This window comes from Zea mays, chromosome 10 (genome assembly GCF_902167145.1).
Source record: "Zea mays cultivar B73 chromosome 10, Zm-B73-REFERENCE-NAM-5.0, whole genome shotgun sequence".
NCBI classification, from domain to species: domain Eukaryota; kingdom Viridiplantae; phylum Streptophyta; class Magnoliopsida; order Poales; family Poaceae; genus Zea; species Zea mays.
In genome coordinates this window covers 8,525,471-8,550,130 of record NC_050105.1, presented here as the reverse complement: position 1 = coordinate 8,550,130, position 24,660 = coordinate 8,525,471, and the positions used below count along the sequence as shown (strand labels likewise).

Here is a 24,660-nt window from a genome sequence, read left to right as displayed (position 1 = left end):
CTATAATTCACCGGACTGTCCGGTGTACACCGGACTGTCCGGTGTACACCGGACTGTCCGGTGAACCAACGGTCAGCCGGGCCAATGGTCGGCTGCGCGCGAGACACGTGGCCAAGCCAACGGTCGGGAGGGGGCACTGGACTGTCCGGTGTGCACCGGACAGTGTCCGGTGTGCACCGGACAGTGTCCGGTGCGCCAATGGCTCCAAGGCGCCAACGGTCGGCTTCGCCAGAGAAGGAAAGAAATCCGCACCGGACAGTGTCCAGTGGTGCACCGTACTGTCCGGTGCACCAGGCGACAGAAGGCAAGAATTGCCTTCCCTGATTGCTCTCAACGGCTCCTAGCTGCCTTGGGGCTATAAAAGGGACCCCCAGGCGCATGGAGGAGTACACCAAGCATTCCTTGAGCACTCTTGATCACTCACACTCCATTCTTGCGCACTTGTTCGACATTCTAGTGATTTGAGCTCTGTTCTAGTGTGCTAGTCTTTTGAGCTTAAGTCTGGGTCTTGTGTGTGCGTATTTGCTGTGATCTTTGTGTCTTGTGTGAGTTGCTAATCCCTCTCTTACTCCGTGCTTCTTTGTGAACATCTTTGTAAGGGCGAGAGACTCCAAGTTGTGGAGATTCCTCGCGAACGGGATATAGAAAAGAAAAGCAAACACCGTGGTATTCAAGTGGGTCTTTGGACCGCTTGAGAGGGGTTGATTGTAACCCTCGTCCGCTGGGACGCCACAACGTGGAAGTAGGCAAGTGTTGTACTTGGCCGAACCACGGGATAAACCACTGTGTCTACCTGTGTTGATTCTCTTATGGTTATTGTGTTTCGCTAAGACTCTTCTCTAGCCACTTGGCAATACTGTGCTAACGCTTAACCAAGTTTTTGTGGCATTAAGTTCAAGTTTTACAGGATCACCTATTCACCCCCCTCTAGGTGCTCTCACAAAGATATACAGCTATAATAATGAAACCAAATAAGAACATTTCCAAGAGCTCCTAAATCAAGTTTTTTAGAAAAAAAAACACAAAAGTGTCTCCAACAGTTCTCCTAAAATGTTCCTAATTTTTTATAGGAGATAAAACTATCTCATTGTAGCTATAAATGAGGAGGGTTTTAGGCTCTAGAAACAATCTGTCGCTTTAAGAGATCTGTTGGAGAAAGAATTAAAATCTACTTCTACTATTTTTTTAGATGTCACTTAAAACTGATTTTCAGGAGTTATTTTCTAAGGCTGGCTCCAGCAGGATCCTGTAAAAGCTCCTGTCCTCTAAATAGAGGTTTGTCAGATCCTTTATCCCTCCAACAAGAGACTCTAAAAGGTCCTCTAAAATTTAGAGGATGACATGCATGCGCTATGTATAGAGGATTTACGGTGCTGCTCTATACACTGTACTAATTTATGTGCACGTGCTGACAAGCGGTAAAAAATAATATAAAATGTCAAATATGGTAACACTGTTGATATAGAGGATGAAATTTAGGGGATATTGCTGGAGATGAAGAAGATATAAAGTACAGAATCTTTTAGAGAGTGTTGTAAAGGACATAGAATATTTTTTTAGGAGATGAAATTTAGGGGACGTTGCTGGAGACGGCCTAAGGGCTAGTTTGGGAGCCACAAAACCGGAGGGGATTTGAGGGACTAAAATCCCCTCGTTATTCAATTTTGAATAAGGAGGGGATTTTAGCCCCTCCAATCCCCTTCGGTATTTGGACTCCCAAACTAGCCCTAAGAAACTCTTGGAGATGCTCTAAACTACATGCCACAGGAGTGCTGCGCGTTGTCAAAGGAGCTATTTTCAATTAGAAACCTTTTGCAAGGACCGAATAGCAAAACTAACACACGAAACGTGAAGGATAAGCCACGTGTGCCCCCATGAACGTAAACATTCCTCTCAAGCCCAGATCGAAGAATTTTCAGCAGTAAACCAGGCTATAAATAAACAAGCAGCAGCAGTCCCCTTCCATTCGCAAGCACCAGGCCTCTCTATTCTCCTAAAATCAACTAATAATCTCGCTTAATTTAACTAATCACCTCCCCTGATCTCGCGGGCTCGTATAAAATCGGCCCATCACGAACCCCTCGCATCGCCCTCGCGCACCCGACAGAGTCCGCGAAGCCCGCCCGCCCGCCCGCCCGCTCGCGCAAACGAGAGAGAGGCGAGATCCGGCCCCGGGCCGGCGGCGAGAGAGAGAGGGATCGGTGACGGTCTGACGGACTACCAGGGACCATCCTCCTCGCCCTTCTCCTTCGGCCGCTCGCTGCTCTCGCTGCGTAGGCACCCCGCCGCCATGCCGTCAGGCGAGGAGGCCGACCTCGAGGCGTTCCAACGCCACGTGGCGTCGGCTCTCGCGGAGCTGCTGCCCGCGGCTGAGGCCGGGGCCGGTGGCGACGCCGCGGCGGAGGGGGCGGGCGAGGAGTTCCTCTGCGCCGCGTGGACCCGCCGCCTGCTCGAGGCGTTCGTGCTGTGCCAGGAGGAGTTCCGCGTCGTGGTCGCCCAGGCGCGGCGCCGCGCCGGGGCCCTGCCGCCCGCCGCCGAGAGGCTGGTCGCCGAGTTCCACGAGCGCGCCGTCAAGGTCCTCGACGTCTGCAACGCGGCGCGCGACGGCGTGGACCAGGTGCGCCGCTGGGAGCGTCTCGCCGACGTCGCCGCGTCCGCGCTGCGCGCGCCCGGGGAGGTCCACGAGGGCCAGCTCCGCCGCGCGCGCCGGGCGCTCACCGACCTCTCCGCGCTCCTCGTCGACGACGACGCCGCCGCCGCCGCCGCCGCGTCCGGCGCCGGCGGCGTCGCCTCCTTCCTCTCCTCCCACCGCAACCGCTCCTTCGGCCGCGCGCGCGCCTCCCCGTCGCGCACGGCCGGCGCCGGCGCCGGCACCCTCGCCTCCGCCTCCGCGTCCCACTTCCGCTCCCTCTCCTGGAGCGTGTCCCGCACCTGGTCCGCCTCGCGGCAGCTGCTGGCCATCGGGGCCGGCCTCGCGGCGCCGCGCGCCCACGAGGCGGGCCTCGCCGCCCCCGTCTACGCCATGGGCTGCGTGCTCCACCTCACCGCGTGGGCGCTCGTGGCCGCCGTCCCGTGCCCGGACCGCGGCAACGCGCTGCAGGCGCACCACCTGCCGGCCGCGCCGCCGCGCGCCGCGTTCCCGTGGGCGCCGCCCCTCCTCGCCTTACAAGAACGCCTCGCCGAGGAGGGCAAGCGCAAGGACAGGCGCCACTCGTGCGGCCTGCTCAAGGAGATCCACTCGCTCGAGAAGTCCACGCAGAAGCTCGCCGAGGCGATCGACGCGGCCCCCATCCCGCTCTTCGGCGACCGGGAGGCCGACGTGCGGGATGCTGCCGCGGAGCTTGCCGCCGTGTGTGAAGCCATGAGGGACGGCCTGGAGCCGCTGGAAAGGATGGTGCGCGAGGTGTTCCACCGCATCGTGCGCAGCCGCGTCGATGGCCTAGATTCATCCATGCACAATGCCGACTGACTCGCCGATCCGAGTTCTGCCTTCAATTGCGCGATGCGGCGACCGTAGGTATCTTCTTGTAAAGAAGGGATTTGGATGTGGCCATCGCGATGTAAGATGGCTGCTTAGCTCCCATGTTTTTGATGCTGCATTTTGTCATCACATTTTTGTGTTCTATAGTTCTGCAAGATCGTTCAGAAATGTGACATTTGATACAGTTGAGATGGAGACGATAATAGAATATACTCCAGGAGTTACGGAAATGGCAAATGCGACATTTGTCCGTGATCACTTCGAGACATGTGATCTTCGGTATGCTCCAGGAGTTATGGAAATGTGGGGGTGGGGGGGGGGGATCGAGCTTGTGATTTGAATTACACGCTGTCACACACGTCCTGAGTGATTTGAATTCGAAAAAGGTTGCGGTGAACGTACACTTGGAAAAATTATCTTTGATTGAATATGTCCTCAAGAATAAGCGGTGAACCAGCACAGCGCCCGCCATTTCTCGCTGAACTTTTAAATGCAGATGCAGCCGTCATTTTCCTTTCTTTGGGCACTCCGATCACGTTCGCTAATCGTGGCGTTTTGTGGGCTGGTAATCTTGTTTCTGCTAAGATTTGACACATGTAGTTAGCAGAAACCTAGGAAATGCAGCCGGAATCCACCACCGTCATCATCTGCTGGAATCTCACATTTTTTATGCTTTTATTTATTACTGTTTACCCGGCAGCAGCGTCGTGGGCCATGCATGCACAAGCACAACGGGTGATCAAGAATGGCATGGGAGAAGCTTCTGTTTCGTTTGGGCATCAGCCAATTCAGCACCCACCAGTCTGCGAACCTGTGACGCCCCGTCGCGGCCGTGAGCTGTCTGTCCTCCGGCGACCCTTGCAGAACCGTTCTCGGTCAGAGCTCTGTTCAGCAGCGGTAGGCTCTCTCGCCCAGCTGGTGCTGCAGCAACAGCAACATGCCGTCGCTCTCCCCGTCCCCGGACGGACCCGTCGGCAGGCCGGCTGCTACCGTCGGTCTGGTCCCCTCGCGTCACGTTTCCGTCGGCGGCGACAGACAGGGCAGAGCAGGGGCCCTCCGCCCAGCACAGCACAACTCACTCTCACAGCACCAGTCACCGGAGGTCGGCACGACGACCGGGTTCGGATGCGCATGCGGAGTCTCCCGCCGTGACCCGGTGCTGAGAGGACCAACCGCCTCTGCTTTTTCAACAGTCAACTCTGCATACCAGAATCGCTGTTGTTCTCTTCTGGACAAGGGTTCAGACGTGCAGCCTACATCAGCACCAGACTCCAGGCCGTTCTGGTCTCGGCTGCCACCGGAAAAGCCAGCATGTCACGCACATACGGAGCACTGACGCGAGCGTAACTGACAAGGACTTGTTCGTGTTGTGCTCTCAATCCACGTGGACGTGTATTAGGTAGGATTGTTCAGTTATTTCAATTCCATCTAGATTAGAATGAATTGGAATATATTTTAATTTGCTATGGATTTAAAAATCTCTCAACACCACCCAATCCATGAGTTTAAATCCCAAATAAATCAAAATCTTTCATATTTTTTTCCAATCCTATATATCCCTGATAGGAATAACCTTAGCAGAAGCAAGATCCGGCTATGGCAAGATGCCAGAACCAGATATTCATGTAGCAGTCATTTCACCAAACAGAAACAACACCCTGGATTTACAGCAGCACAAAGACCAAGGTGACTAAAACCAAACATTAAGAAAGGGGGCTTATTTGGACATAAGCTCACTGATTGTCAGCACATCCTAAACCGAAGCGTTAGATACACAAGCCGACAAAGGATTATAAATTCACAGCAAAGGTGCACATCTACAGCACTATGAATGGAATGACGAAAGAATCAACTATTTATACAGAATCAGATCTAGCAAGCTGGAAAAACCGTTGCTTCTAGGATCTTTACAGCGCTACTCTGCCTGTGGCGGTGTTGGATTCTGGGGGAGCCTTTATGCAAGCTTACTTTTCCTTGCCTGGTCAGTACTCAGTAGTGTGCGCTATCGGTTTGTAGGTTTGGTATGCAGCAGTATTACAGAGACATTACAGAGACGAGCGGCGTTGTCTGTCATCGGAACAGGTCAGGGAAGGACCACATGATGAACTTGGCGTAGATGTCGGTCTCAAGGAACTCGATGTGGGCTGCCCTGCCAATCATGGTGTTCAGGCTCCGTCCGTGGTTGGACTGGTCAAAATTCACATCGCAGCGCATGAACGTCCGGGTGTCAGATGAGGGCGCACGGATCTGATCCAAGCAATTGTTGAGCATTTCTGTGAAGACTTGACCCTTCTTTGAGGTGTCCGATGATGCGGCTGGGCAGAGCTCCATTCTCGCTGAGTGATATGGTACATAGCCATCCTTGAAAGAAAGAAAAACATGTGCATTGCTCGCAAGTCATGACATGCAATAAGGACTATATAGGGATTGGGGCCAAATCATTTAGTGCAGCAAAACAAATTCCGTGTACACAAGTAAATTACTATTTGAGATGAGAAAAGGGAATAACCTGTGGTGATGATAACAATATGATATTTTTGAAGTTCTCCAATGTTTTCAACTGTATGAACAAAAAGTGCAATAGTTAAATGTAAATTCATCTTGATGTAAATAGAATATGGCAAAATCAGCAACGAGTTGAACGGTCTGAGTTACTCCAGAGAGACTTGGTACCTTGCAAAGCTTATAGAAGTATGTATTGTGGGGGTCTTGATCATCACTGAAAGTGAGTTGATGGATGCATTGAGCATTCTTGAGCTTTTTCAGCAGCCAGAGTCCAGAATTGAACAAAGAATTTGAACTGTACCAGTAACCCAAGTGAGGCCCTGATATTGACATGTAAGTGTAGAGGTTCTTCAAGTATGGCTGCAATGCAGGTTCTGTTAAGACGGGGAGAAAAATCAGCAAAATATCTATCAGATTCCTGAAAAGATTTGTTAGGAAAGTTGGAAGAGACCTGCCAGGGCACTTCTAATGATGATGTTCCCGATGGAATGGCCGACAAAACTTAACTTCAGCTCTTTGCAGCCTCCATATCTAGAAAGCTTATCCATTTTCTTCTTCAGGAAGGCAATTACCTCCCCGGCCAACCTGCTACCCATTTCTTTGAAGTCTCCAGATGTTTTATCTTCATTAGCCTCAGACATTAGGCAATCAGCTCCAGGGTCCAATAGAAGCCATTGGTTTCTAACAAGACGTAAATCCAAATGGTGGCCCTGTTTATTTAAATCAGAGTAAGGTTCAGATAAGTATTACGTTTAAATCAGGTCAAACATAAAAGAGACGAATGTAACTTGCCTGAAAACCATGCACAAAAATGACAGCTCGCAAGATGCGCCCACTTTTTTTACCAACACTACTTTTGGGTACCAGAGGCTCTCCTTGTAGTTTAGGTAGCACAATAGTATCCTTTTGTTCAGAAGCATTCGAAGCCAAATCCTTGCTGGAACTATGCTGTGGAACAACCATGACATGTTGTTCTATAAGAACAACAGGAACATGTGAAGGATCAGCATATATATGCATATCTTGAACAGATTGTGTATTGATCTGCAAAATGCTTCAAATCAGTAAATGTTTCAGAGGCAAGCTTTGCACTCAACTATGCTTACAGAACAGAGCAGTGTCAAACCTTCATTTGTGCTATGCTTTTCCGGTGTAGTTCAGCCCGTGAAGCAGAGTTCTGTGCAGGCTGCACACATATAGTGATTGTTAAATAGAAATAGGAGTGATAACACTAGTTATGAATAGAACTTGGCGAGGGCAATTACATCGTCATGGAACTTCCTTGATCCAGAAACTCTAAGAAGTGAATGACGGTGAGATGATTCATCATTCATACTCCGCAAATAGCGATGAGGGATCTCAATTTTTGAGTGAACAGTCCATATTGACCATTCTGCCTTCCTGTCAATAGCCCAAGCATCGTGCAAGTACTCCAATATCTTTGTTTTATTTACCCTAAATAGATCAAGAGAACATTGTTGGACATAGCAAACATAGCATGTATGGTCACTGTAAGTACATGATAAAATCAATAGAACACTTGCCTATGAAATTTCAAAAATGCATTCCATAGAAGTGAAAGTTGTCCGCTCAGAGTTAGAAATAGTTCAAACAACTCTTCCTGGGGAAGAGTATACAGCATAGAATCATCTGTACCATTAACCATATCGTTGTTTTTCTGCAAAAGCCAAACATAACAGAGTTTAAATCCACAATCGCCAATACATTCCAAGATGATCATAAGCATAAAATGAAGCATACCTCCAAGAAATCATGTAAAACTCCAGTCAACTGTCCCACACCCTTGCCAGTTGCAGGGAACACTTTACTAGAATTTGGTAATCCAGATTTTGATGGATTAAATGACTCATATCTACCAAGATTCAAGTCAGCAACATCTAATTCCTCTACTGTCTTACCAATAGCACCACTGATTTTCTTCAGTTCTTCCAGCAACAACTTTCTAGAAGTTAATAATGCCTTGACAATATGATATGATGTAGGACCTAAACCTTGGTCCGGTACCTGCAAATAAAATGTGCTTTACTCAAACGTTCAACAAAAGAGAATAAAAACATAACAATCAACCACTATATGATCTAATTATTGGGGAATCAATGTCCCTACATTCTAAACTCTAAGTCATTTTTGCTTTGTCTAAGTCAAACTTCTCTAACTTTGACCAAGTGTATACATAAAAGCACAAGCATCTACAACATAACACTAGATTCATGAGATTTTAGATACGCCGCAAAATATATTTTGATAGTGCATTTACTTGATATTGTATATGTTAATAGATTTTTCTATAAACGTGGTCAAAGTTAGACAAGTTTCACTTAGAACAAAATCTAAAACAATTTACAACATGGAAAAAGGAGAGAATACATGATTGCTGATGCACAACAAATTAGCTACACTAGCAAACATGCTAAGGCCATTTTCAGTGGGAGTTTCATTCTCATAAAATGACATGTCACCTAAGCAAACAGGATGACATGACATGCAATTTAATGAAGAAAGTGTTAGAGTATATGCCATGTGTCTAGAAAGACATGAGAGAGTTTCATGGGGATGAAAACCAAGATACACTATTTCCTAGACAAATGTTGACATAGTAGACTTGGAAACAGTGCAATGAAACTATCCATTGAGAATGACCCAATAAAATTTCTGACTGATGACTCCCATCTTAGGTAAATTTGACCTTGTAGAGTATGATCTCAGACATTTAATTCAAACAACTCCTGGGCATTGCAAGATTCTTAAAAAGGTTCAGAGTTCCATCTCTGCTGTTAGTACATGTTTCCAGACCAGCCGACAAGAGTTGTCCCGGGAGTGTTAAAAAACTAATATTTTTATTTGTGCATTCAAACTCCAAGTGCCTAGATGTAGAATAGCACTAGATTTTAGGCAAGGCAAGCATCCCAATGTACAGTTTTATACGGACATGACAAGTTATTCACAATATCCAAGTTGTTAGTAAGTAGTTAAAACATCAAACAAGCATGCGTTGGACCGCCGTTTTCAAAGAATATTAAAGCTAAAGCTTCACAAACCTGTGTACCTTCAATGATGGTTTAGTTGCACCAGCTTTCAGGTACACTATGTGTAATGTCAGATCAACAAGCACAGAGTGGAACGCATCAAAATGAACTGGACAGTAGGAGTGTAGACCCAGGAGTGCTCTGTGGGGGATCCTAAATTCATGCACAGCTGCTGAAGATGTGACACTAGAAGCTTGAAGCTCAGACCTAGAACTCAGAAAAGCAAAAGCGTAGTCAGTATTGCAAAATGAAATTTGTACATACACATGCACTGAAGCACGCAAAAGGTCTTGGAGAAGACAGCACATGTGGTAAAATGTCTACTCACCCGTTCTCTAGTGTTGGGGCATACATCAGCTCAAACTTCAACATCACCGCCGAGGCTGCTGGACCCTTGAACAAATATAGCAGGCTTTAATAAAGCTATAGTAATGTTAATTCAAATCAAAGGTGATATGTCAAAATGCCAACCTCCTCTTCAATGTTGAATATGTTGAACGACACCATAACTGACAGATAGATATCTTGTCTGGCATACTTGATCCGAAACGGCTGTGTGTGGAAGCTATTGTCGACGTCATCTATTTTCCAAATGCCTAATGCATCATCCGCACCAACATCAGAAGCTGCACAATCCACCTACCATGTCATTATCTATTAGCTAAAAGATTGACAGCTACAGAGGACTTAAAAAAGAATCCCATGATCAGCAGCAACCAAAATTCCTTGAGATACTTATTTAATTTACAACAAAGCAATATATATAAACACATATGGGGAGGGCTGAAAGATAAACACTACAGCACTGTCATAGAAGTTAACGAGATGATCCAGTGCAAATATGTTCACATTCACCATAAGCACTACAAAAGGTTTGACAGGAGCTCCCTCATGATCATACTTTAGTTGTGTTTTCACTTTTCCGTAGTTCATCATCACCACTTTATCACAAAATGGAAATGTATCCTTGGGCTTGCACATTTTGACTACTATTGAGGTAACATTGAAAGGAATACAGACAATTATACATACATTGTTAGATATGCTCTAAGTAATACATGGCAAGTATAGGAACAAGGAGATATTATTCATGACACGCTTGCACAGTTATGTTCCATATCCAGCTACGCAACAAATTTCTTGATGTTAATGTTACCAAAGTAGAATTAGATGGAAACAACAAAGATGGTACAGTAGTCTCTGGACACAAGGTACTTCTGAAACCTGAAAAGTGAAAAATCATAACGTTTCCTCCCATATAAATATGTAAGTTTCTGTTCTCAGTATCCTATAGTCCTGATAGGATCTGGTACTACTGCAGACAACAATCAAGCAGTTACCAGCTGAATGCTAGCACATGTACGAAACTAAATATTCGCTTTCAATGTAAGCACATCTTGAAATGATGGATATGGGACCAGAAGACTGGATCACGCTATTCAGTGCCCATAGAGATGCACACCTTCATATTGCACGACCCTGGCAGGTGAAGCCGGTGTTTTGTTGCCACCTTCCTCCCACATTGCACTAATCTTCATCTGATACCATCTGCGCATAATCCAAAAAAACATATCATAAGAAACAAAAATAAATGGCAAATGTTTACACTCGACAGATAAGTGCCAGAAAGGTTCCACACGCGGCATCAATTACAACTGTCGCACATAAGTTACAGTGAGGGCCTGAGGGGAACATAATCATGAGGAAAATCGGAATTCCCCAGCTGCGAGAAGAAATGCCTGGAAACAACCGACCGAACGAGAAAGGCAAGGACAGAAACACCTCGAGAAAATACAAACATATAGCTCGGACCTTTATATGTTCTATCTAAAAACATGTTCTCCCTAAAAGGCAGTAAAGAAAGTAAACCCGAGAAAACGTTTTGCGAGAAATAAGACACGCACAAATAGAGAAGAACGAAAAATTCACGCCGTGGCTGAAACAAGATCGGGATTGCGGACAAAACGAGCAATTCTCACCCTTGCTGAAACAGATCGAGGTTGTGGAAGCGGTGGATGTAAATGGCCACCTCGTGCACCGTCTCCATGACGTCCGGCGGCCTGACGCAGAACCTGACCCCCTTGGCCTCAGCTCTCCCCGCGTCCGCCTCCGCTGTGGCGGCGTCCAGCCGCCACGACGCCGGCGATACTCTTTTGGCCGCTGCGCGCGGGCTGTCCTGGACGCCGCCGCCGACGAGGCACCTCATGCGGCCGAGCTTCCGGGCCGCCCCCGCCGCGCCGATCCGCGCATCACTGCCTGGATCCCCGCGGGCGGCAAGGCATGCCTGGGCTCCGCGCTCACCCCCTCGCTCGCTCGATGCCCGGCCCTAGGGTTTGGAAGCTCCCGGGTACTCGCACCAGCAGGGCGCGGTCTCAGCGGAGGCGAAGCGCGGGGGGGGGGGGGGGGGGGGGGGGGGGGGGGGGGGGGGGGGGGAGTGGACCGCGCTCCACCTGCGTGACTACGTTGTCCGTCGCGGGGATGACGCGTGGGGCCTGAGCCACGGCGGCGGGGGCGGGCGGATGCCCTGGGGTTGGGCTCCGGAGGGATGGGCCCCACTCCTCAGCGGAGAATCGCTAGCTCGCAGATCGAAAGTCGAAGGATGCGGCGGCGGCGCAAGGACGGGTGACACCTAGTGGCGGCGCGTGCGACGGCGCCAGCGTAGGGGGGATATGTTCGGCTGGCTGTCCGTTGGGTCCCGCTGGCCGGAGCGTGCGGAGATCGGGGAGGGCAAGCGGTGTGGTGGTGGAGCAGGCGAGGAGAGAAAGGAGGAAGGCGACAGGTGGGTGCGGGGATTTTAATGACCGGGTCGCCCTCACTCCCAGGTGGCGCCGCGGGGCCCGGGAGCAGAATCTTTCGGCGCGACATGGACCCACCGGTCAGCTACGTGAGGTCGTCGCAAGGCTCGTGAGTGGACGGGCATTAATGAGGGGGCGCGAGCGCGATGATGGCCGCAGCTGTACACGGACAGGGACAGGTGGGTGGATTAGGGCGGGGGCAGGGTCCCGCGGGCGCGGGCCCAGCTGTCAGCGGGAGCCAAAGCCCAAGACCTACCGCTCCGGATTCCTGGAAAGCTCATGTCTCTACCCGCTCCGTGTCGTCACGGTATCCTTCACCCGAAAGCGGGCTCCGTAGGATGACGCTTTCGCTTTCCGGGCTCAGGCCCGGTGGCGGGCCCTGGAGTGAGAGCGGCGGTGATGGTCGATGGTCTACGGTCAGTATCCGTCCGTGGGCCCGTGGCCCCAGAGACGGCGGGCGCGACCCTACCCACTGAAACCTCTTCCCATAATATTATCTCGATTCTTGATGTTTTTTAATCTAAATCTGTACTATACTGCTCTATTAAAAATCTAATATGAGCATCTGGCACTACAACGGCTTCACCCTCCGTGTTGACACTTTAGACATGCTCCACACGCCCCGCCTTAGTGTTGTTCCCCGTCTAGGTGTCGCCCCCTCGCGCGCATCTCGTGGCAACGGGTACATGTCTAGTAATCTGTTAAGAACCTAATTTTGGTATCTGGTGCTACCATAACTTCATCCTCGACGTTGACATTCTAGACCCGCCCCACGCCCCCACTTGCCCAGCGGTCTCTCAGCTACTGCCCTATTGACCTAGCGACTCCATAGCTAGTTATTGCGCTTGTATAGCACTCGACCCCGCCGCGCTACCATCAGGCCACGCATAACTTAGTGTTGAAAAAGAAACAATAATTATATAAAAAAATATATTACAGGGCAAGCACTCGAATCCACGTCTCTCTCTCTCTCTCCATAAATTTGTGGCTAACCGTCAGGCCGCACGTATATTAGTGTTTAGAAATAAACAGTACTTGTATTTAAATAAATATCTCAGTACATATTTATATGATATATAAAAACGTAGCAAAACAAGGACAACCGGCTAGTATTTAATAAAAAAAAAACTGCAGCATTATATAACGACTCCTTCCAATCTTTTGATGATCTTTTGACGCTTTAAAAAACTTGCTCCCAACACGCTCAAAAAGACTTGCGCACGACTTGAGGTCAGCTGCGGGCGACGACGATAGCATGGCTATCTCTCGCTCTCGCCCGTATAATACGGAGCACGCGTTCAAGCGAAAAGAAGGGTGAGAGAGAGACGAGAAGCGGGCAACGCGCTGACACGAACGAGAGGCGACGTGACGGCTTTTGATTGGTCCATCATGATTGCCGTTGCAAGAAAATTTAAAAAAAAACTAAAATCATAAATGTCATCCTCAATCCCACTATAAATACCCCTACGAGATGGAGCACTATTTCATACTACACCATTTCATCTCAAACCACAGCGCAAATATCGAAATAAGTGTTGGTAAATTACTTGATTTTAAAATAGAAAAGATGATGTCACTACTATAGTCTAAGGTTACAGGGGCGAAAGGGGAATGGTGCATTGGAACCAGCTTGACTGAATGTCCTCAGCCACCGGCGGAAGGACAGAAGGAACTTGATTATCGTTGGCCGCGTGTAGCCACAGCAGGCCGCTAGCCGCTCCTGGGCTGCCCCTGCCTGGCTACGCCCTACCGTTGATCGTGGCCGGCTACTTGCCGTCCTAGGTTGGCTGGCCGGTCCCGGCTAGCTGGCTGGCTGGCCCCCGGTTCCTGTGTTCTAGCCGATTGCTGGCTGGGAAGGGCGCACCGGAGAGTACCCGTACGGTGTCCTCAATAATCCTACTTATACGTACGGTACCTCCAGGTCCAGGACACCGCACGCTGGGCCCACGCGGCTGCGAGGCGACGACGCATGCAATGGAAAAGGAGGTCCTGGTGTCGGGACTCGGGACTCGGGAGGCGCCGCGCCGGTGGAGCCGAGATGGATCCGGACGCGGGCGGTCGGATGGATCCGCCGCGGTGATGATCGCGTCCGGTTGGTGGCGGCCGGCGCTTTACCGGACACCGCCTCGGGGCCAGGCACATGACGCGACACATGCTCCGGGCACGGCCAGCGGGGCGCGCGTGGTGAGGCCGTGAGAGTGACTGTGTGCTCTGCATTCCATTTTTCCTTCTTCCAGGAGCCAGGCCACGGGCCGGAATATGCCAGCCCCCAGCCGGTACTGTCCGCGTGACCGAGACTGTTTGACGCTGCAGCGCCCGGCACGGCAGGTCCAAGATCCGCTCGTTTCTGCTGTCTCTTGCGGGCGCTGCAAACACAGCCGATCAGGATTCACGGTGGGTAACAAATTGACGGGCAGAGATAGTCAATTCATTACTTATACTCCAGCAGTAATTTACTACCTATCTCCCAATTTATATTTTTTTTGTCAAGTTTAACTGGCTCGTTTTATTTAACTTTTTTCGAAAAAATGAAAAATTTAAAGCTATACTCAAAGTATGTTATAGAGTTGAAGATATCATAGTAAAATTTAACAACGATTTATAATTTTTTTAAATAAGACAAGCCGATTAAACTTGAGTTAAAAATTCACATGAATTCTAAATTGAAACGGAAAGAGTATTTTTGTATATCTAATTATATCTATAGAAGAAAACACGAATATTAGTGGTTCCAGATAAGTTGTATGATATAAAACATTCAGCAACTCCCATGGTCCGTAGTTCCGTACAGTGTACGATCTTGAGTTTACTATTATGAGGAGAAAGTACATATAAAAGAACAGCTTTATTGCAAATGTTCACAAGATCTCCGAGTCTACAGCCTTTGTAATTCGTCGCAGCTGAACAGCACAGTCGAAAGACAGCAACATATATAAAAAAACAGCTTTATTGCTCCCGACATCCCGTCCACCTCTTACGCTAACAGAACCAAGAGGATGCGACAGGGTTAAATCCAATAATCGACGTCGGAACGTCACGGTCTGAGCCGAGAACCAGCCCGTTTTCTTACAAACTTTATCAAAGAAAAACGAAAAAAATCCATTTGACCTTTATTAAGCACCCAAATCTTCTACATGTACAAGCAGAGGGCCTTATACCTGTGCTATGATACATCTTACTACCAGGGCAAGATCAGGAAGGAACTTTACAAAGAAGCAAACGAAGTCGGGATTCTAGGAGAAAGGCTACCGGAGCCCAAGAGCAAAATATTTCTGACGGTTTCCTCGCTAAGCCAAGGGTGTCTTCAACCACACCGTTTATGGTGCAGGCATGCTGAGAACCATGTGATCTGAAGCCGTGATCATCTCGGTTGGACCACTCTGTAATGAAGAATCAAATCTTCTGGCTTTTTCCATATATATGTTCGCACAGTAGCCAAACTCATCTCTGGTGATAGAACCTGAGCCACAGAGAACACGTGAGCGCAACAGCAAAAGACAGACTATGCAGAGAATTGCTTTATAATATAATGCAGGCCACATGAATAGATCGAGAAAAATGGGGGAAGAACATGAAATAAGAATAAGATTAAATTAGAGTTTTAGTTTCCGTATTTGGTAATTTAGGGGACTAAGATGGAATAAAATGGAGGAACTAAAAATTAGTCTCTAGAAACAAAATACCCCCTAACGAAGCTGGAAAATAAATGGAAAAAGGCATCAATTGAGCCTTAAGACACTTTTCCCCCCTGCAATGGTATTCTTACATTTATTCGTAATGTAGGAAAGCATGTGTCTAAATATAGAATGCAGCTATATTTTGAGAACTTACCTGGTTATTGCACAATATCTCAATACATGGCTTTGTTTTTTGCCATGGCTTTAGTCCAAGCCGCGAAGAACTATCTAGAACTGAGAGCTGTGATTGAGCAGAACTCAATCCCATAACAAACGCATCAGAGCCTCCATCCAATGGTTTGTCAAGAACGAGTTTCTCAACCACATAGTTAGCTACCTGTACAATGAAATGAAATAGCTGTAAACTTTCAGGGAATAAATAAGGTGCTTGTACAATAACAGAAGTTCCTTATAATGATCATAAATTACTCCATGCTATTCAGACATCCGATAAATATCTGAATGATTCAAATCCAGGGTGCTCGAGGCTGAAGCATCACTATTTTAAGGTTACATGCAAAATATTATATGCTTCGCTAGTTCAACACAAACATGTAGGCAGTTAGTTATTTTCACGTTGCAAATGCACGCATGAAACTAGTTGACTACTGGACTACTAACACACAAAATCCCCACCCACTGAGATGGTTGTGTGCTAGAGGATTCACCGTTTGATGGTATCTTGCATTGCTGTGTATCATTGATTTCTGAAAACATCTTACCTTGTGAATTCGCAATATCCGTGGAGCACTAAGCTTCCCTTGAGTTATGTTTGGTGCAGGCGAGCCTTCAGCAGGGTGTAAATAAAACCCGCATCTGCATTATATAAAGAAAATAAGCATCAGAAAAAATAACTTATGAAAGCAATGGTTACAAAGCACCCTGTGTCAGATTTATATAGCAGGGGGCATCATTAATCTTCAGTATCTCAAATCTTCCTCCTTTCCAGTAGGACACAAACAAGAACAATATTGGATGCTGATGCATGTACTTGAACACAAGTTATTCCCACAAAGCTCTAGGGCCAATCAGCTACACAAAGCTCTAGTGCCAATCTGCAATTCTGCATGTGATTGTTCATATAAAGCGCAGGAAAAAATTAACAGGACTGAATGAAGTAATATATATTTACCAGAACTCAAGGATGAATAATTCATTGAAAAATGAAGTTTAATGTATTTGAGTTACCATCTTTTAAGTAGCACATCATCGTGGTGATACAAATATTATGAAACCACTACCCCAACTGAACTATTTTGAAGGCATATCAATCACCATGAACAACCACATTAGCTTAAAATATTTTTTTTTTGGGGGTGGGGGGGGGGGGGTAGTTGATCAAAAACCAAGACAATATAAGATATATCATATATCAAGGGAAAATAGCATCTCTGAGGATAAAATAGGGAATTGTAATGAGCGTTTACTTTGTATTCTCCTTTGGATATCGATTGAGAGTAATGCAGTCCACACACCACCATGGAAGATCACCCTCAGTTACATCCAAATCGGTAATTCTCTTTCTCCATGGCCCTCCACTAGAACCTTCCGTGATAATTGATGGAGGTGAAACTGTAGAAAACTCAAATGATGGAAGCACATGAGTTGCATGGTTTTGAGTGGCATCGTCGACCTCAGGTCTTGACCGGGGCGAGTCTTTCGACGGAACATCTTTCCCTATTGAACTATCACCATTACACAAGCTGTGTGAACTAGATTTCTGCTTTCTTTTACTCCAATGAATTAGCAAACCACGAAGGGTCTCTTGAGCCAAATTAATCTGCACAATTATATGTATAACCATTCAGAAGATGAGATTGGATAGATTCAGTATCTCATTTCACTCAACTGTAGCTAGCAGCAATCAGAGTTTTGCCAAAATGCATGTTATTGATGTATCATAAATACTCTTCAGCAATTAAGAATTAAAAATCCATGAATGAAGAAACGGATCATTCCTAAGCTCTTAACAATAGAGTTCAAAGGGTCAACAAAATTCTAAAGATTGAAGTGTAAAAACAGATGTGACTAGTACACATAATATGTTGCTGTACAAACCTTGAGATCTTCTTGTGCTCCAGCAACATTTAGGTCAACCGCATATATTTCTGCAGAAAAGCATTGTGGAGTATCCAGGTGGACAGACAAGCACCCTAATCGAGCATCCATGGTGAACCAAGCAGGTATGCTTACCTAATAATCAATTAACAAATTACACAGTAGTAGGTACCAAACTTTTTAATAAAACATAGAAATCATGACATATTTCAGTAATACCATCTCAAACAACTCTTTTTTCTTGTCTTCGAAAGAAACCTGCATAACAAAAAAAAAACAGTTTAGCATTCTACAAAATCCTTGTTAGCTCAAAAGGCCATCAAGTAAGAACTGGGGTGAGTACAAAATGGGTACAAATAAGTAGATTTTAGTTCTTAACAATGCGGAAAATATACAAGAAAAAACATCCAAGAAATTGAAGAGAAACAAGAACCTTGCCAAAATCTTCAATAACAGCACCCCGAGTGATCTCCCACAATTTGACTGAACCAGTGGTATCCTGCATTAAAAGAGTTGAGTGCACAAATCATGATGCCACTCCTTGTGGTTTAGTAATAAAAGGATAGATAAAAGAAATTCCACCTTTGTCAGTACATGTCTTCTATTATTCATTATTTCATGTTGAATTATTGCTGGAACTCCTGGGATAACAAAAGATGGCTCTTTGTATACAGGGACCTAAAATGAAATAGATCACAAGCCCTTATCAAATACCATTAGTTAAAATTACACTAGAGGACAACAACCTAATGGTATACAAGTAGGCTAGGTTAAAAATTAAAACAGTTAATCACCAGAATACTAGACTCAGAAGAAAGATCTAGTGGGAACACTTGGGAAAGATATCAAGCTTCAGCTAATTTCTGTTACAGAACTTTTTAGATCATATGCAATTAATACTTCCAAAAATTGCACTTAGACAAGTTAAAGTTAACTTCTATGTCTGCAAGTAAGGTGTCCGCTGTGCAGCACAAAAGACACCCATATTATGGTCCGTATATTTCATAACTGGTAAAACAGACTAACTTTATGGTGTCTCTGCAGGAACACAAAATCATGGCATGTGGTGCAGTGTCTTCAAAAAAGAAATATAATTCAACAAAACAAGATAACCCTCATGCTTACAGGTGCCGATCCTTCTAAAGATGCTCTTGCCCTTGAGAATGACAAATTCCCAGCTAAGAATGAGGCACCCTTTTCGAAGACTTTTTGGGGTGTGCGCCCTTCAGCTGGCCATCCATAAACAGAAGAATCAGTTGTTGCCACCCATATTGTGTCATCTTGCAGAGACAACTGTAGAACAGGGTATTCATTTGTGCAGAGTAAAAGACTCTCTCTTGTGGACAAATCTGTTAGGTATACCTGGAACACAGGGAATACATAAAAGTTCAAAACGACGAAGTACAGTGACTATTCAATAATATACACAAGATAATTTAACTCACAGATTGATCTCTTCCACCACTGTAGACATGACCAAATGCAGGAGTGCTTGCAAGTGCCCAAACAGAATCAGTATGCACAGCATAAGAATGAACACAACGCTGCTGTCCTAGATCCCATAGTCTGCAAAGTAAATAAAAATATGTATCTATGATGTCAAACTTACCACAGCATTTATGCTAACATGAGAGAGGGAGATGGTTGAGATGTTAGAGCTGTGTGTTTACCTTATCATTGAATCAGATGATCCCGATAGGCAATACCTGAAAACATTGTAAAAAACTATTAGCAAATGGTTTGATGAAAACAGACAGTATTTAAAAGTTTCAAATACACTCCAGCTGAGTACTAGCATGGTAAACAAGAAAACACAGATGCCTTAGTATTACAGAAGCCAACATATGTAAAGCCATCCATAAACAACTTCTCTTTCAGGCACAAATAATATAAGTCTAAAACCTTTATGAATGAAGAGTAAGTGCCTGTTTGAGTGCTGTAGCATTAAGAAACCCAGAAAAGAGAGGTAAAGAGTGGGGTTCTCAAAACTCCAAAAAACACTACAGTTTTAGAAATGATATGGTTTTCAAAACCATAAATTTGTTGCTACAGGGCGCTCCAAAACTAAAGTGTTTCACAAAAAACCATTGCATTTTTTTCTAAAACCCTAAAAATACTTTGCATCCAAATGGGGTCTAGAACTCTAGATTGTAAAGAACGAGGAAACACAAATGTCTTGGTATTACAGCAATCAATGTGAAAACTCATACATACATATGTAAACTCAAACATTACTGATACATAATCATGGCAGCATTTAGAATGAAAGTGATGCATGCAGCGAGAATAAGGAAGATGAAGATCAATTTTTAAGCAATGCCAAGGAACTAGAGCAGCATAGCCTAGATGAATCTACAAGAACTCATTTGAAAAATGCCTAGACACCAACCTCCCTGTAGAATCAACAAGCAAGGCTCTGATATTGTCAGTGTGCCCTCTCAATTTCATGTTTTTCGATCCTGTCCTCGGATCCCACACTCGGACAACCTTCAAATAAAGCAAAAAAGGTCTTTAGGGGAAAATGTGTACTGAAACTGGCTGTTGACTAGTCTTGTAATCATCACAAAATGTCATTCTTATTATGTTACGTGAAGAGTGCAATACCTTCTCAGTGCCACCAGAGAGAAGAAGGGTTCCTGTATCATTCATCGCCAGTGCGTAAACTGAATCTTTGTGACCTTTGGCAGCTATTGGACTGTACCCATGTGATTGACCATTAGAGGAAGCAATATTGCTACTAGAATTTATGCTGCACAGTGTTGTCAAAGCAGGCCCGGAGTTTCCATTAGGAACCTCATCCTCTTTTGCATCCACAGATTTGGCTACAGGAGCAAGAGCAGCATCAAGGTCCCAAATGAAAACCTCACCACCAAGACCACCAGAGGCTACAATATTGCTCTACAATTCAAAGGCAAAAAAACTGTAAAAAATGAAAAGGCTAAAAATACCACAGAAAAGCACAAGTGTGGATAATATTACATTATTCTCAGCAGCAGCAAGACAAATCACGTAATCAGAATGCCGGCGGAGAGTCCTGGTACAGGCACCATCAGAGAAGCAATTCCACACCTGTGTAGTTAGGGAAATGAAACACATGCATGTTCAGCAAAATAATATTTAAGAAGAGAAAGTGTTAGACAACAAACCTTTATTGTAGTGTCTGAGGAGCAGGAAACAAGCTTGTCTCCAACTATAATGGCATCATTAACCTGCACAATAAAGAAAAAGCTTAAACAACATAAAACAATCAATGGTACTACTATTCAGTATTCCACTTACAGACAGAAACTAAATGTTAGTTTCAAACAAAAGTTATCTCCAAATAATAAATATAATGCCACCAGCTTTCCAAACTTCAAAGCATATTGGGAAACAGATAACTGCTAAGGCATATTAGGACACAGATAACTACTAATGCTAAAGCATGTGATTAGTATTCTTTCCAGCTCACGTTGTTTTTTTCTAAAAAAATAACAGTATAACACAGCATCAAACAAATAGGCCAAAGAAGAATAGAATCTGAAGTCTTTCTTTAACATTACCCTTCTGTCCACTTTTGTCGAATATGAAACTGTGGTGCTCTGATTTAAACATTGCAGCTAAGAACACGAAAAAGAAAAAAGAAAGAAGGGGCTGAAAATAATGGAAACCAACTTGAATATATCAATCTAAAATTCTAAACGTCTGTTAACATAATGAACTCAAAATGTCAATTAGAATGTTGATGCTAAAATATATGGACACTAGAAATGTGCTAAGCTTTGGATCCAAATAATAGACCACAGACACCATGTTAAACATAAACATAACTAATTTATAAACATAATGGATATTTAAAGCACTGATTGATGAAACAGTAAGCCTAATTATTAAAAACAGAAAAAAGCATACCCAATCAACATGAGACTCGAAAGTTCCTGAGAAGCTTGCATCCCCATTATTTAATTCCCATCTTTTCAAGGTACCATCACGGCTCCCGCTAAAAAGATGATCACTTGTACTAAATATGGAACCATCTAGATAAGCCAAGCAATTGATCCCCGCACAATGCTGAAAAACAAACAGAAATGAATGCATTATCATCGCCATTGAGTGGAATATGAATTGTTTCGAATGTATATAGAGTACCTAGGAAAAGCTAGATCTAAAGGGAAAAACTGAAAGAGCTAGCTTATTTAATATAAACATACCTTTTTATCATCAGCATCATTGAGTACATATGTGAAGCGCTTCTCTTTTCTCGGTCGAGTCGAGCCAGCTGTGTTACCAGCACTCCCAACACGATGCATTGAAGGAACTTATCTAAACTCGAGCGGCAAAACCTGCAAAGCAGTGATAAATATTTTGTAAGGGCGCTAGAATCACAAAATAGCTAGTATGGTCCATCATAGCGCAAGAAGAAATAGCTTTCAGCAAGTATCTAATCAGAAAATTTGTGCATAGATACACTAAGGTCCAACATCTAGTAGTGCTATGCTGCAGATCATGTGACCACCCTTCACGTGACACGCGTGACCGCCCTTCGTGTGAAAGGCGGCAATTCAGAGATCAAAATAACGGAAGGTAGACACTCTGGGCCTCCCTTAGACCCATACATTATAAAAACACTTAATGCCAAAAACAACATTTCCTAAAATCTTATCAGCTGAAAACTTCACGCATGTATCCAAACAAGCCATAAACTACCGAATTGGGAGCATCTGTTCGATGAGCAGTTCAACGCAAAACGCACATCAATCTATAAGTCTGTGCCTATAATACTGTCATTCACAGCTAGAGAACAAGGTCAAAATTCTACATCCGCTGCAACACCGGACCACACGTGCCGCCCGAGCAGAGAGCCGGGCACGACCTAAAACAGACTCGGCACCGATCAAGCCATTAATCGGTAACAGTGGAGGAGGAGCGATCAGTTGTTAGAGCTGAACTAAGCAGCGTGACCACGGTACGCGATCCGCAGCAATCAGCAATCGATCGTCACCTGGGATCGAGCGACGTGCGGCGATCGGCGGCGTGCCGGCGTCGGGACGCGGCCGCGGCCAGCGCGGAGGCACAGATCTAGGGTTTAAGCGCCACGGCGCGGCCGAGGGCCCCGTGGCACCGGGAGAGGCGGGGCGGGCGGCGGCGAAGTGAGCGACCTCCGTGAGACGATGGAAGCAGATGGGCGGATGCGAAGCGGCGGCGGTGGGAGTTGCCCGCTGCGAGGGGCGAACGCGACGCGGCAGGAGAGGACCGGGGTGGAGGAGCCGAGGAAGACAGGTGGGTGTCGTGTAGTTAGCTATGACTGGGTGGGCCGGGCCGTGGACACTTGAGTGACGTCACTTCAGTAGCGGGCCGGGTTTGGTGGGTGTGCGCGGGCCGGTGCTGCGATCTGCTAAAATCGCGGGGTCCCGTAGCTACCTGCTTTTGGTTCGTGTCCTACCCGCTTCTTTCGGAAAAATAATAAATTAATTAACTTGATTTGTTCCCAAAATACGAACTTTAGCCACCGACTTTTATAATGAAATAATATAAATATTTAATAGAACTCTAATACTCCCTCTGTTCAATATGACGTCGTTGACTTTTTAAAAAAACTTTGATCACTCATCTTATTCAAAAAATAATAAGTTATCATTTTTTGTGATTTGTTTTATCACTTAAGATAATTTGTGCTTACTTGAAGTTTTACATTATTGAGTAAATATTTTGAATAAAACGAGTGGTCAAAGTTTTCGAAAAAGTTCAATTGTGTCATATATTTGTGAATGTAGGTAGTATATAGAGGGCGTGCATTTTCTTCGGTCATAGCTACCTGATCAATATATTAAAAGGCGACCTGTTGGACACCAAAATGAGCGGACGGTCCGGCCCTTGGGCCCGGTGTCGGTGTTTTGGGTCCGACCGCACACCCGGGGTTGCCCCTCAAGGTGTTTTTAGGAGTAGGACGGTGTCAACGACTGTAGCAAAATGGTTCGTGCCGATCGCACGAGAGACAGTGGACAAGATTTACAGGTTCGGGCCGCTTAGAGATGCGTAACACCCTACGTCCTGGTGAGTATACGAGCGTGGTTACAAGAGGGCTCTCTGGATTGAAGGCACAGAGAGTTTACGTGGGTGGCTAAGTAAGATAGGGTCGATCGTTCTGAAGGGGTGCCCCCTAGGCCTTATATATTCGACCGTGGGGCAACACATGTGGGTATGATAACAACAAGTAACTAAAAGATAGTGAACCTCTCGAGTTTATCCTGCGTGATCCTCGCCGACTTATCCTCGCACGGCTCCGCTGCATGGGGGCTCCCGCGCGGGAAAATCGGGTCTCTGTTGCGATCATTCGCTCGACGATGTGGGCCGCTCGGGTTTGCACCAATCGGCCTCATGTCGTTCCCCCTTGCTGGTTGTTCCACCCCAGGCCCACGAAAGAATGACCTTACGAGTTATTGGGCCCTTGGGCCTTTCGTGAGGTCTTTTATTCCTTTAGTGGACCTAGGGGATATCTATCCCACTACACCAAAATAGTGAACTTCCTAGAGCCTAAACCCTAGGAAGTTAGCCCTAAACTCTAGGAAGTTAGCTAAACTCTCGGAAGTAAAGCCATCCCGTCGAAAGTTTGGCTCTCGAAATTTTTTTTGTCGGAAGTTAGCTTAACTTCCTAGAGCCCTCTAGGAAGTTAGCTAACTTCCTACAGCCAAATGAGCCTCTCGGAAGTTAGTAGGTTCTCGGAAGTTAGTAGCTTCACGCTGTCAGCGCCGTCAGCTCACTAACTTCCTATGACTAACTTCCTACGGCTGACTGTAGCCCCTAGGAAGTTAGCTGGCTAACTTCCTACGACCCAGTTGGCATCTAGGAAGTTAATTTGACCAGCATTACAAATGTTGTTTATTTTTATTTTACACCACATTCCACAACATAACAAATATATCAATACTATATAGCACAACATATTTTCACATAAAACATCTCACACACAATCACATAACAATATTTGAATCCATAGTCTCATCAATTACATCATAAAAGTCTCATCCATAGTCATAATAAGACACATCTCATCCAGTACTAATAAGAGACAATATCTCATATATAGTCATAATGAAAGTCTCAAGTATCACAATACA

General features: G+C 45.6%; 3 protein-coding genes across 8 annotated transcripts; 1 reads left to right on the top strand and 2 right to left on the bottom strand.

Moving 5' to 3' along the window:
* The first annotated feature begins 1,984 nt into the window (after positions 1 to 1,984).
* On the top strand, positions 1,985 to 3,718 carry LOC103640815 (uncharacterized). Its single transcript, XM_023301211.1, has one exon. It carries the CDS (start codon positions 2,291 to 2,293, stop codon positions 3,467 to 3,469), a length of 1,179 nt encoding a protein of 392 aa, XP_023156979.1. The 5' UTR covers positions 1,985 to 2,290; the 3' UTR covers positions 3,470 to 3,718.
* A 1,343-nt stretch (positions 3,719 to 5,061) lies between these two features.
* Positions 5,062 to 11,796, bottom strand: LOC100384591 (uncharacterized). Of its 4 annotated transcripts, XM_020545203.3 has the most exons (15): positions 11,013 to 11,676; positions 10,496 to 10,581; positions 9,505 to 9,659; positions 9,362 to 9,426; positions 9,054 to 9,240; positions 7,748 to 8,011; positions 7,531 to 7,664; positions 7,252 to 7,441; positions 7,113 to 7,172; positions 6,779 to 7,030; positions 6,438 to 6,696; positions 6,288 to 6,360; positions 6,155 to 6,200; positions 5,991 to 6,041; positions 5,062 to 5,842 (listed from the first exon to the last, which is right to left on the bottom strand). In XM_020545203.3, exons 1-15 carry the CDS (start codon positions 11,237 to 11,239, stop codon positions 5,552 to 5,554), a joined length of 2,340 nt encoding a protein of 779 aa, XP_020400792.1. In that variant the 5' UTR covers positions 11,240 to 11,676; the 3' UTR covers positions 5,062 to 5,551. The 4 variants fall into 4 exon arrangements, 3 of the variants coding, with proteins under 3 accessions (XP_020400792.1, XP_020400791.1, XP_035819227.1); XR_002265491.2 differs by having other exon boundaries at positions 6,155 to 6,346; XM_020545202.3 differs by having other exon boundaries at positions 6,155 to 6,360; positions 11,013 to 11,796.
* A 2,961-nt stretch (positions 11,797 to 14,757) lies between these two features.
* Positions 14,758 to 22,850, bottom strand: LOC103640814 (WD repeat-containing protein 48). Of its 3 annotated transcripts, none has more exons than XR_004853109.1 (18): positions 22,545 to 22,850; positions 21,754 to 21,885; positions 21,455 to 21,613; positions 20,710 to 20,772; positions 20,543 to 20,632; positions 20,168 to 20,461; positions 19,953 to 20,050; positions 19,234 to 19,269; positions 19,009 to 19,129; positions 18,689 to 18,925; positions 18,146 to 18,241; positions 17,997 to 18,062; positions 17,783 to 17,821; positions 17,564 to 17,698; positions 16,933 to 17,285; positions 16,228 to 16,568; positions 15,660 to 15,842; positions 14,758 to 15,288 (listed from the first exon to the last, which is right to left on the bottom strand). XR_004853109.1 is itself a non-coding variant. In XM_008664281.3 (18 exons), exons 2-18 carry the CDS (start codon positions 21,850 to 21,852, stop codon positions 15,190 to 15,192), a joined length of 2,262 nt encoding a protein of 753 aa, XP_008662503.1. In that variant the 5' UTR covers positions 21,853 to 21,885; positions 22,545 to 22,850; the 3' UTR covers positions 14,758 to 15,189. The 3 variants fall into 3 exon arrangements, 2 of the variants coding, with proteins under 2 accessions (XP_008662503.1, XP_035819226.1); XM_008664281.3 differs by having other exon boundaries at positions 16,228 to 16,321; XM_035963333.1 differs by having other exon boundaries at positions 16,228 to 16,321; positions 22,702 to 22,803.
* Between the last annotated feature and the right edge of the window lie 1,810 nt (positions 22,851 to 24,660).

Excerpts from the sequence above, each read along its gene's own strand:
- LOC103640815 (XM_023301211.1), top strand. The coding sequence starts at position 2,291 with ATGCCGTCAGGCGAGGAGGCCGACCTCGAGGCGTTCCAACGCCACGTG.
- LOC100384591 (XM_020545202.3), bottom strand. The coding sequence starts at position 11,239 with ATGAGGTGCCTCGTCGGCGGCGGCGTCCAGGACAGCCCGCGCGCAGCG. Across the intron at positions 9,660-10,495 it reads CAGGGTCGTGCAATATGAAG|CTTCTGATGTTGGTGCGGAT; the intron begins GTGTGCATCTCT and ends TGGATTGTGCAG. Across the intron at positions 8,012-9,053 it reads CAACTAAACCATCATTGAAG|GTACCGGACCAAGGTTTAGG; the intron begins GTACACAGGTTT and ends TTTTATTTGCAG.
- LOC103640814 (XM_008664281.3), bottom strand. The coding sequence starts at position 21,852 with ATGCATCGTGTTGGGAGTGCTGGTAACACAGCTGGCTCGACTCGACCG. Across the intron at positions 18,242-18,688 it reads CTTTAGAAGGATCGGCACCT|GTCCCTGTATACAAAGAGCC; the intron begins GTAAGCATGAGG and ends ATTTCATTTTAG. Across the intron at positions 15,289-15,659 it reads AGATATTGTGCAATAACCAG|GTTCTATCACCAGAGATGAG; the intron begins GTAAGTTCTCAA and ends TCTGTGGCTCAG.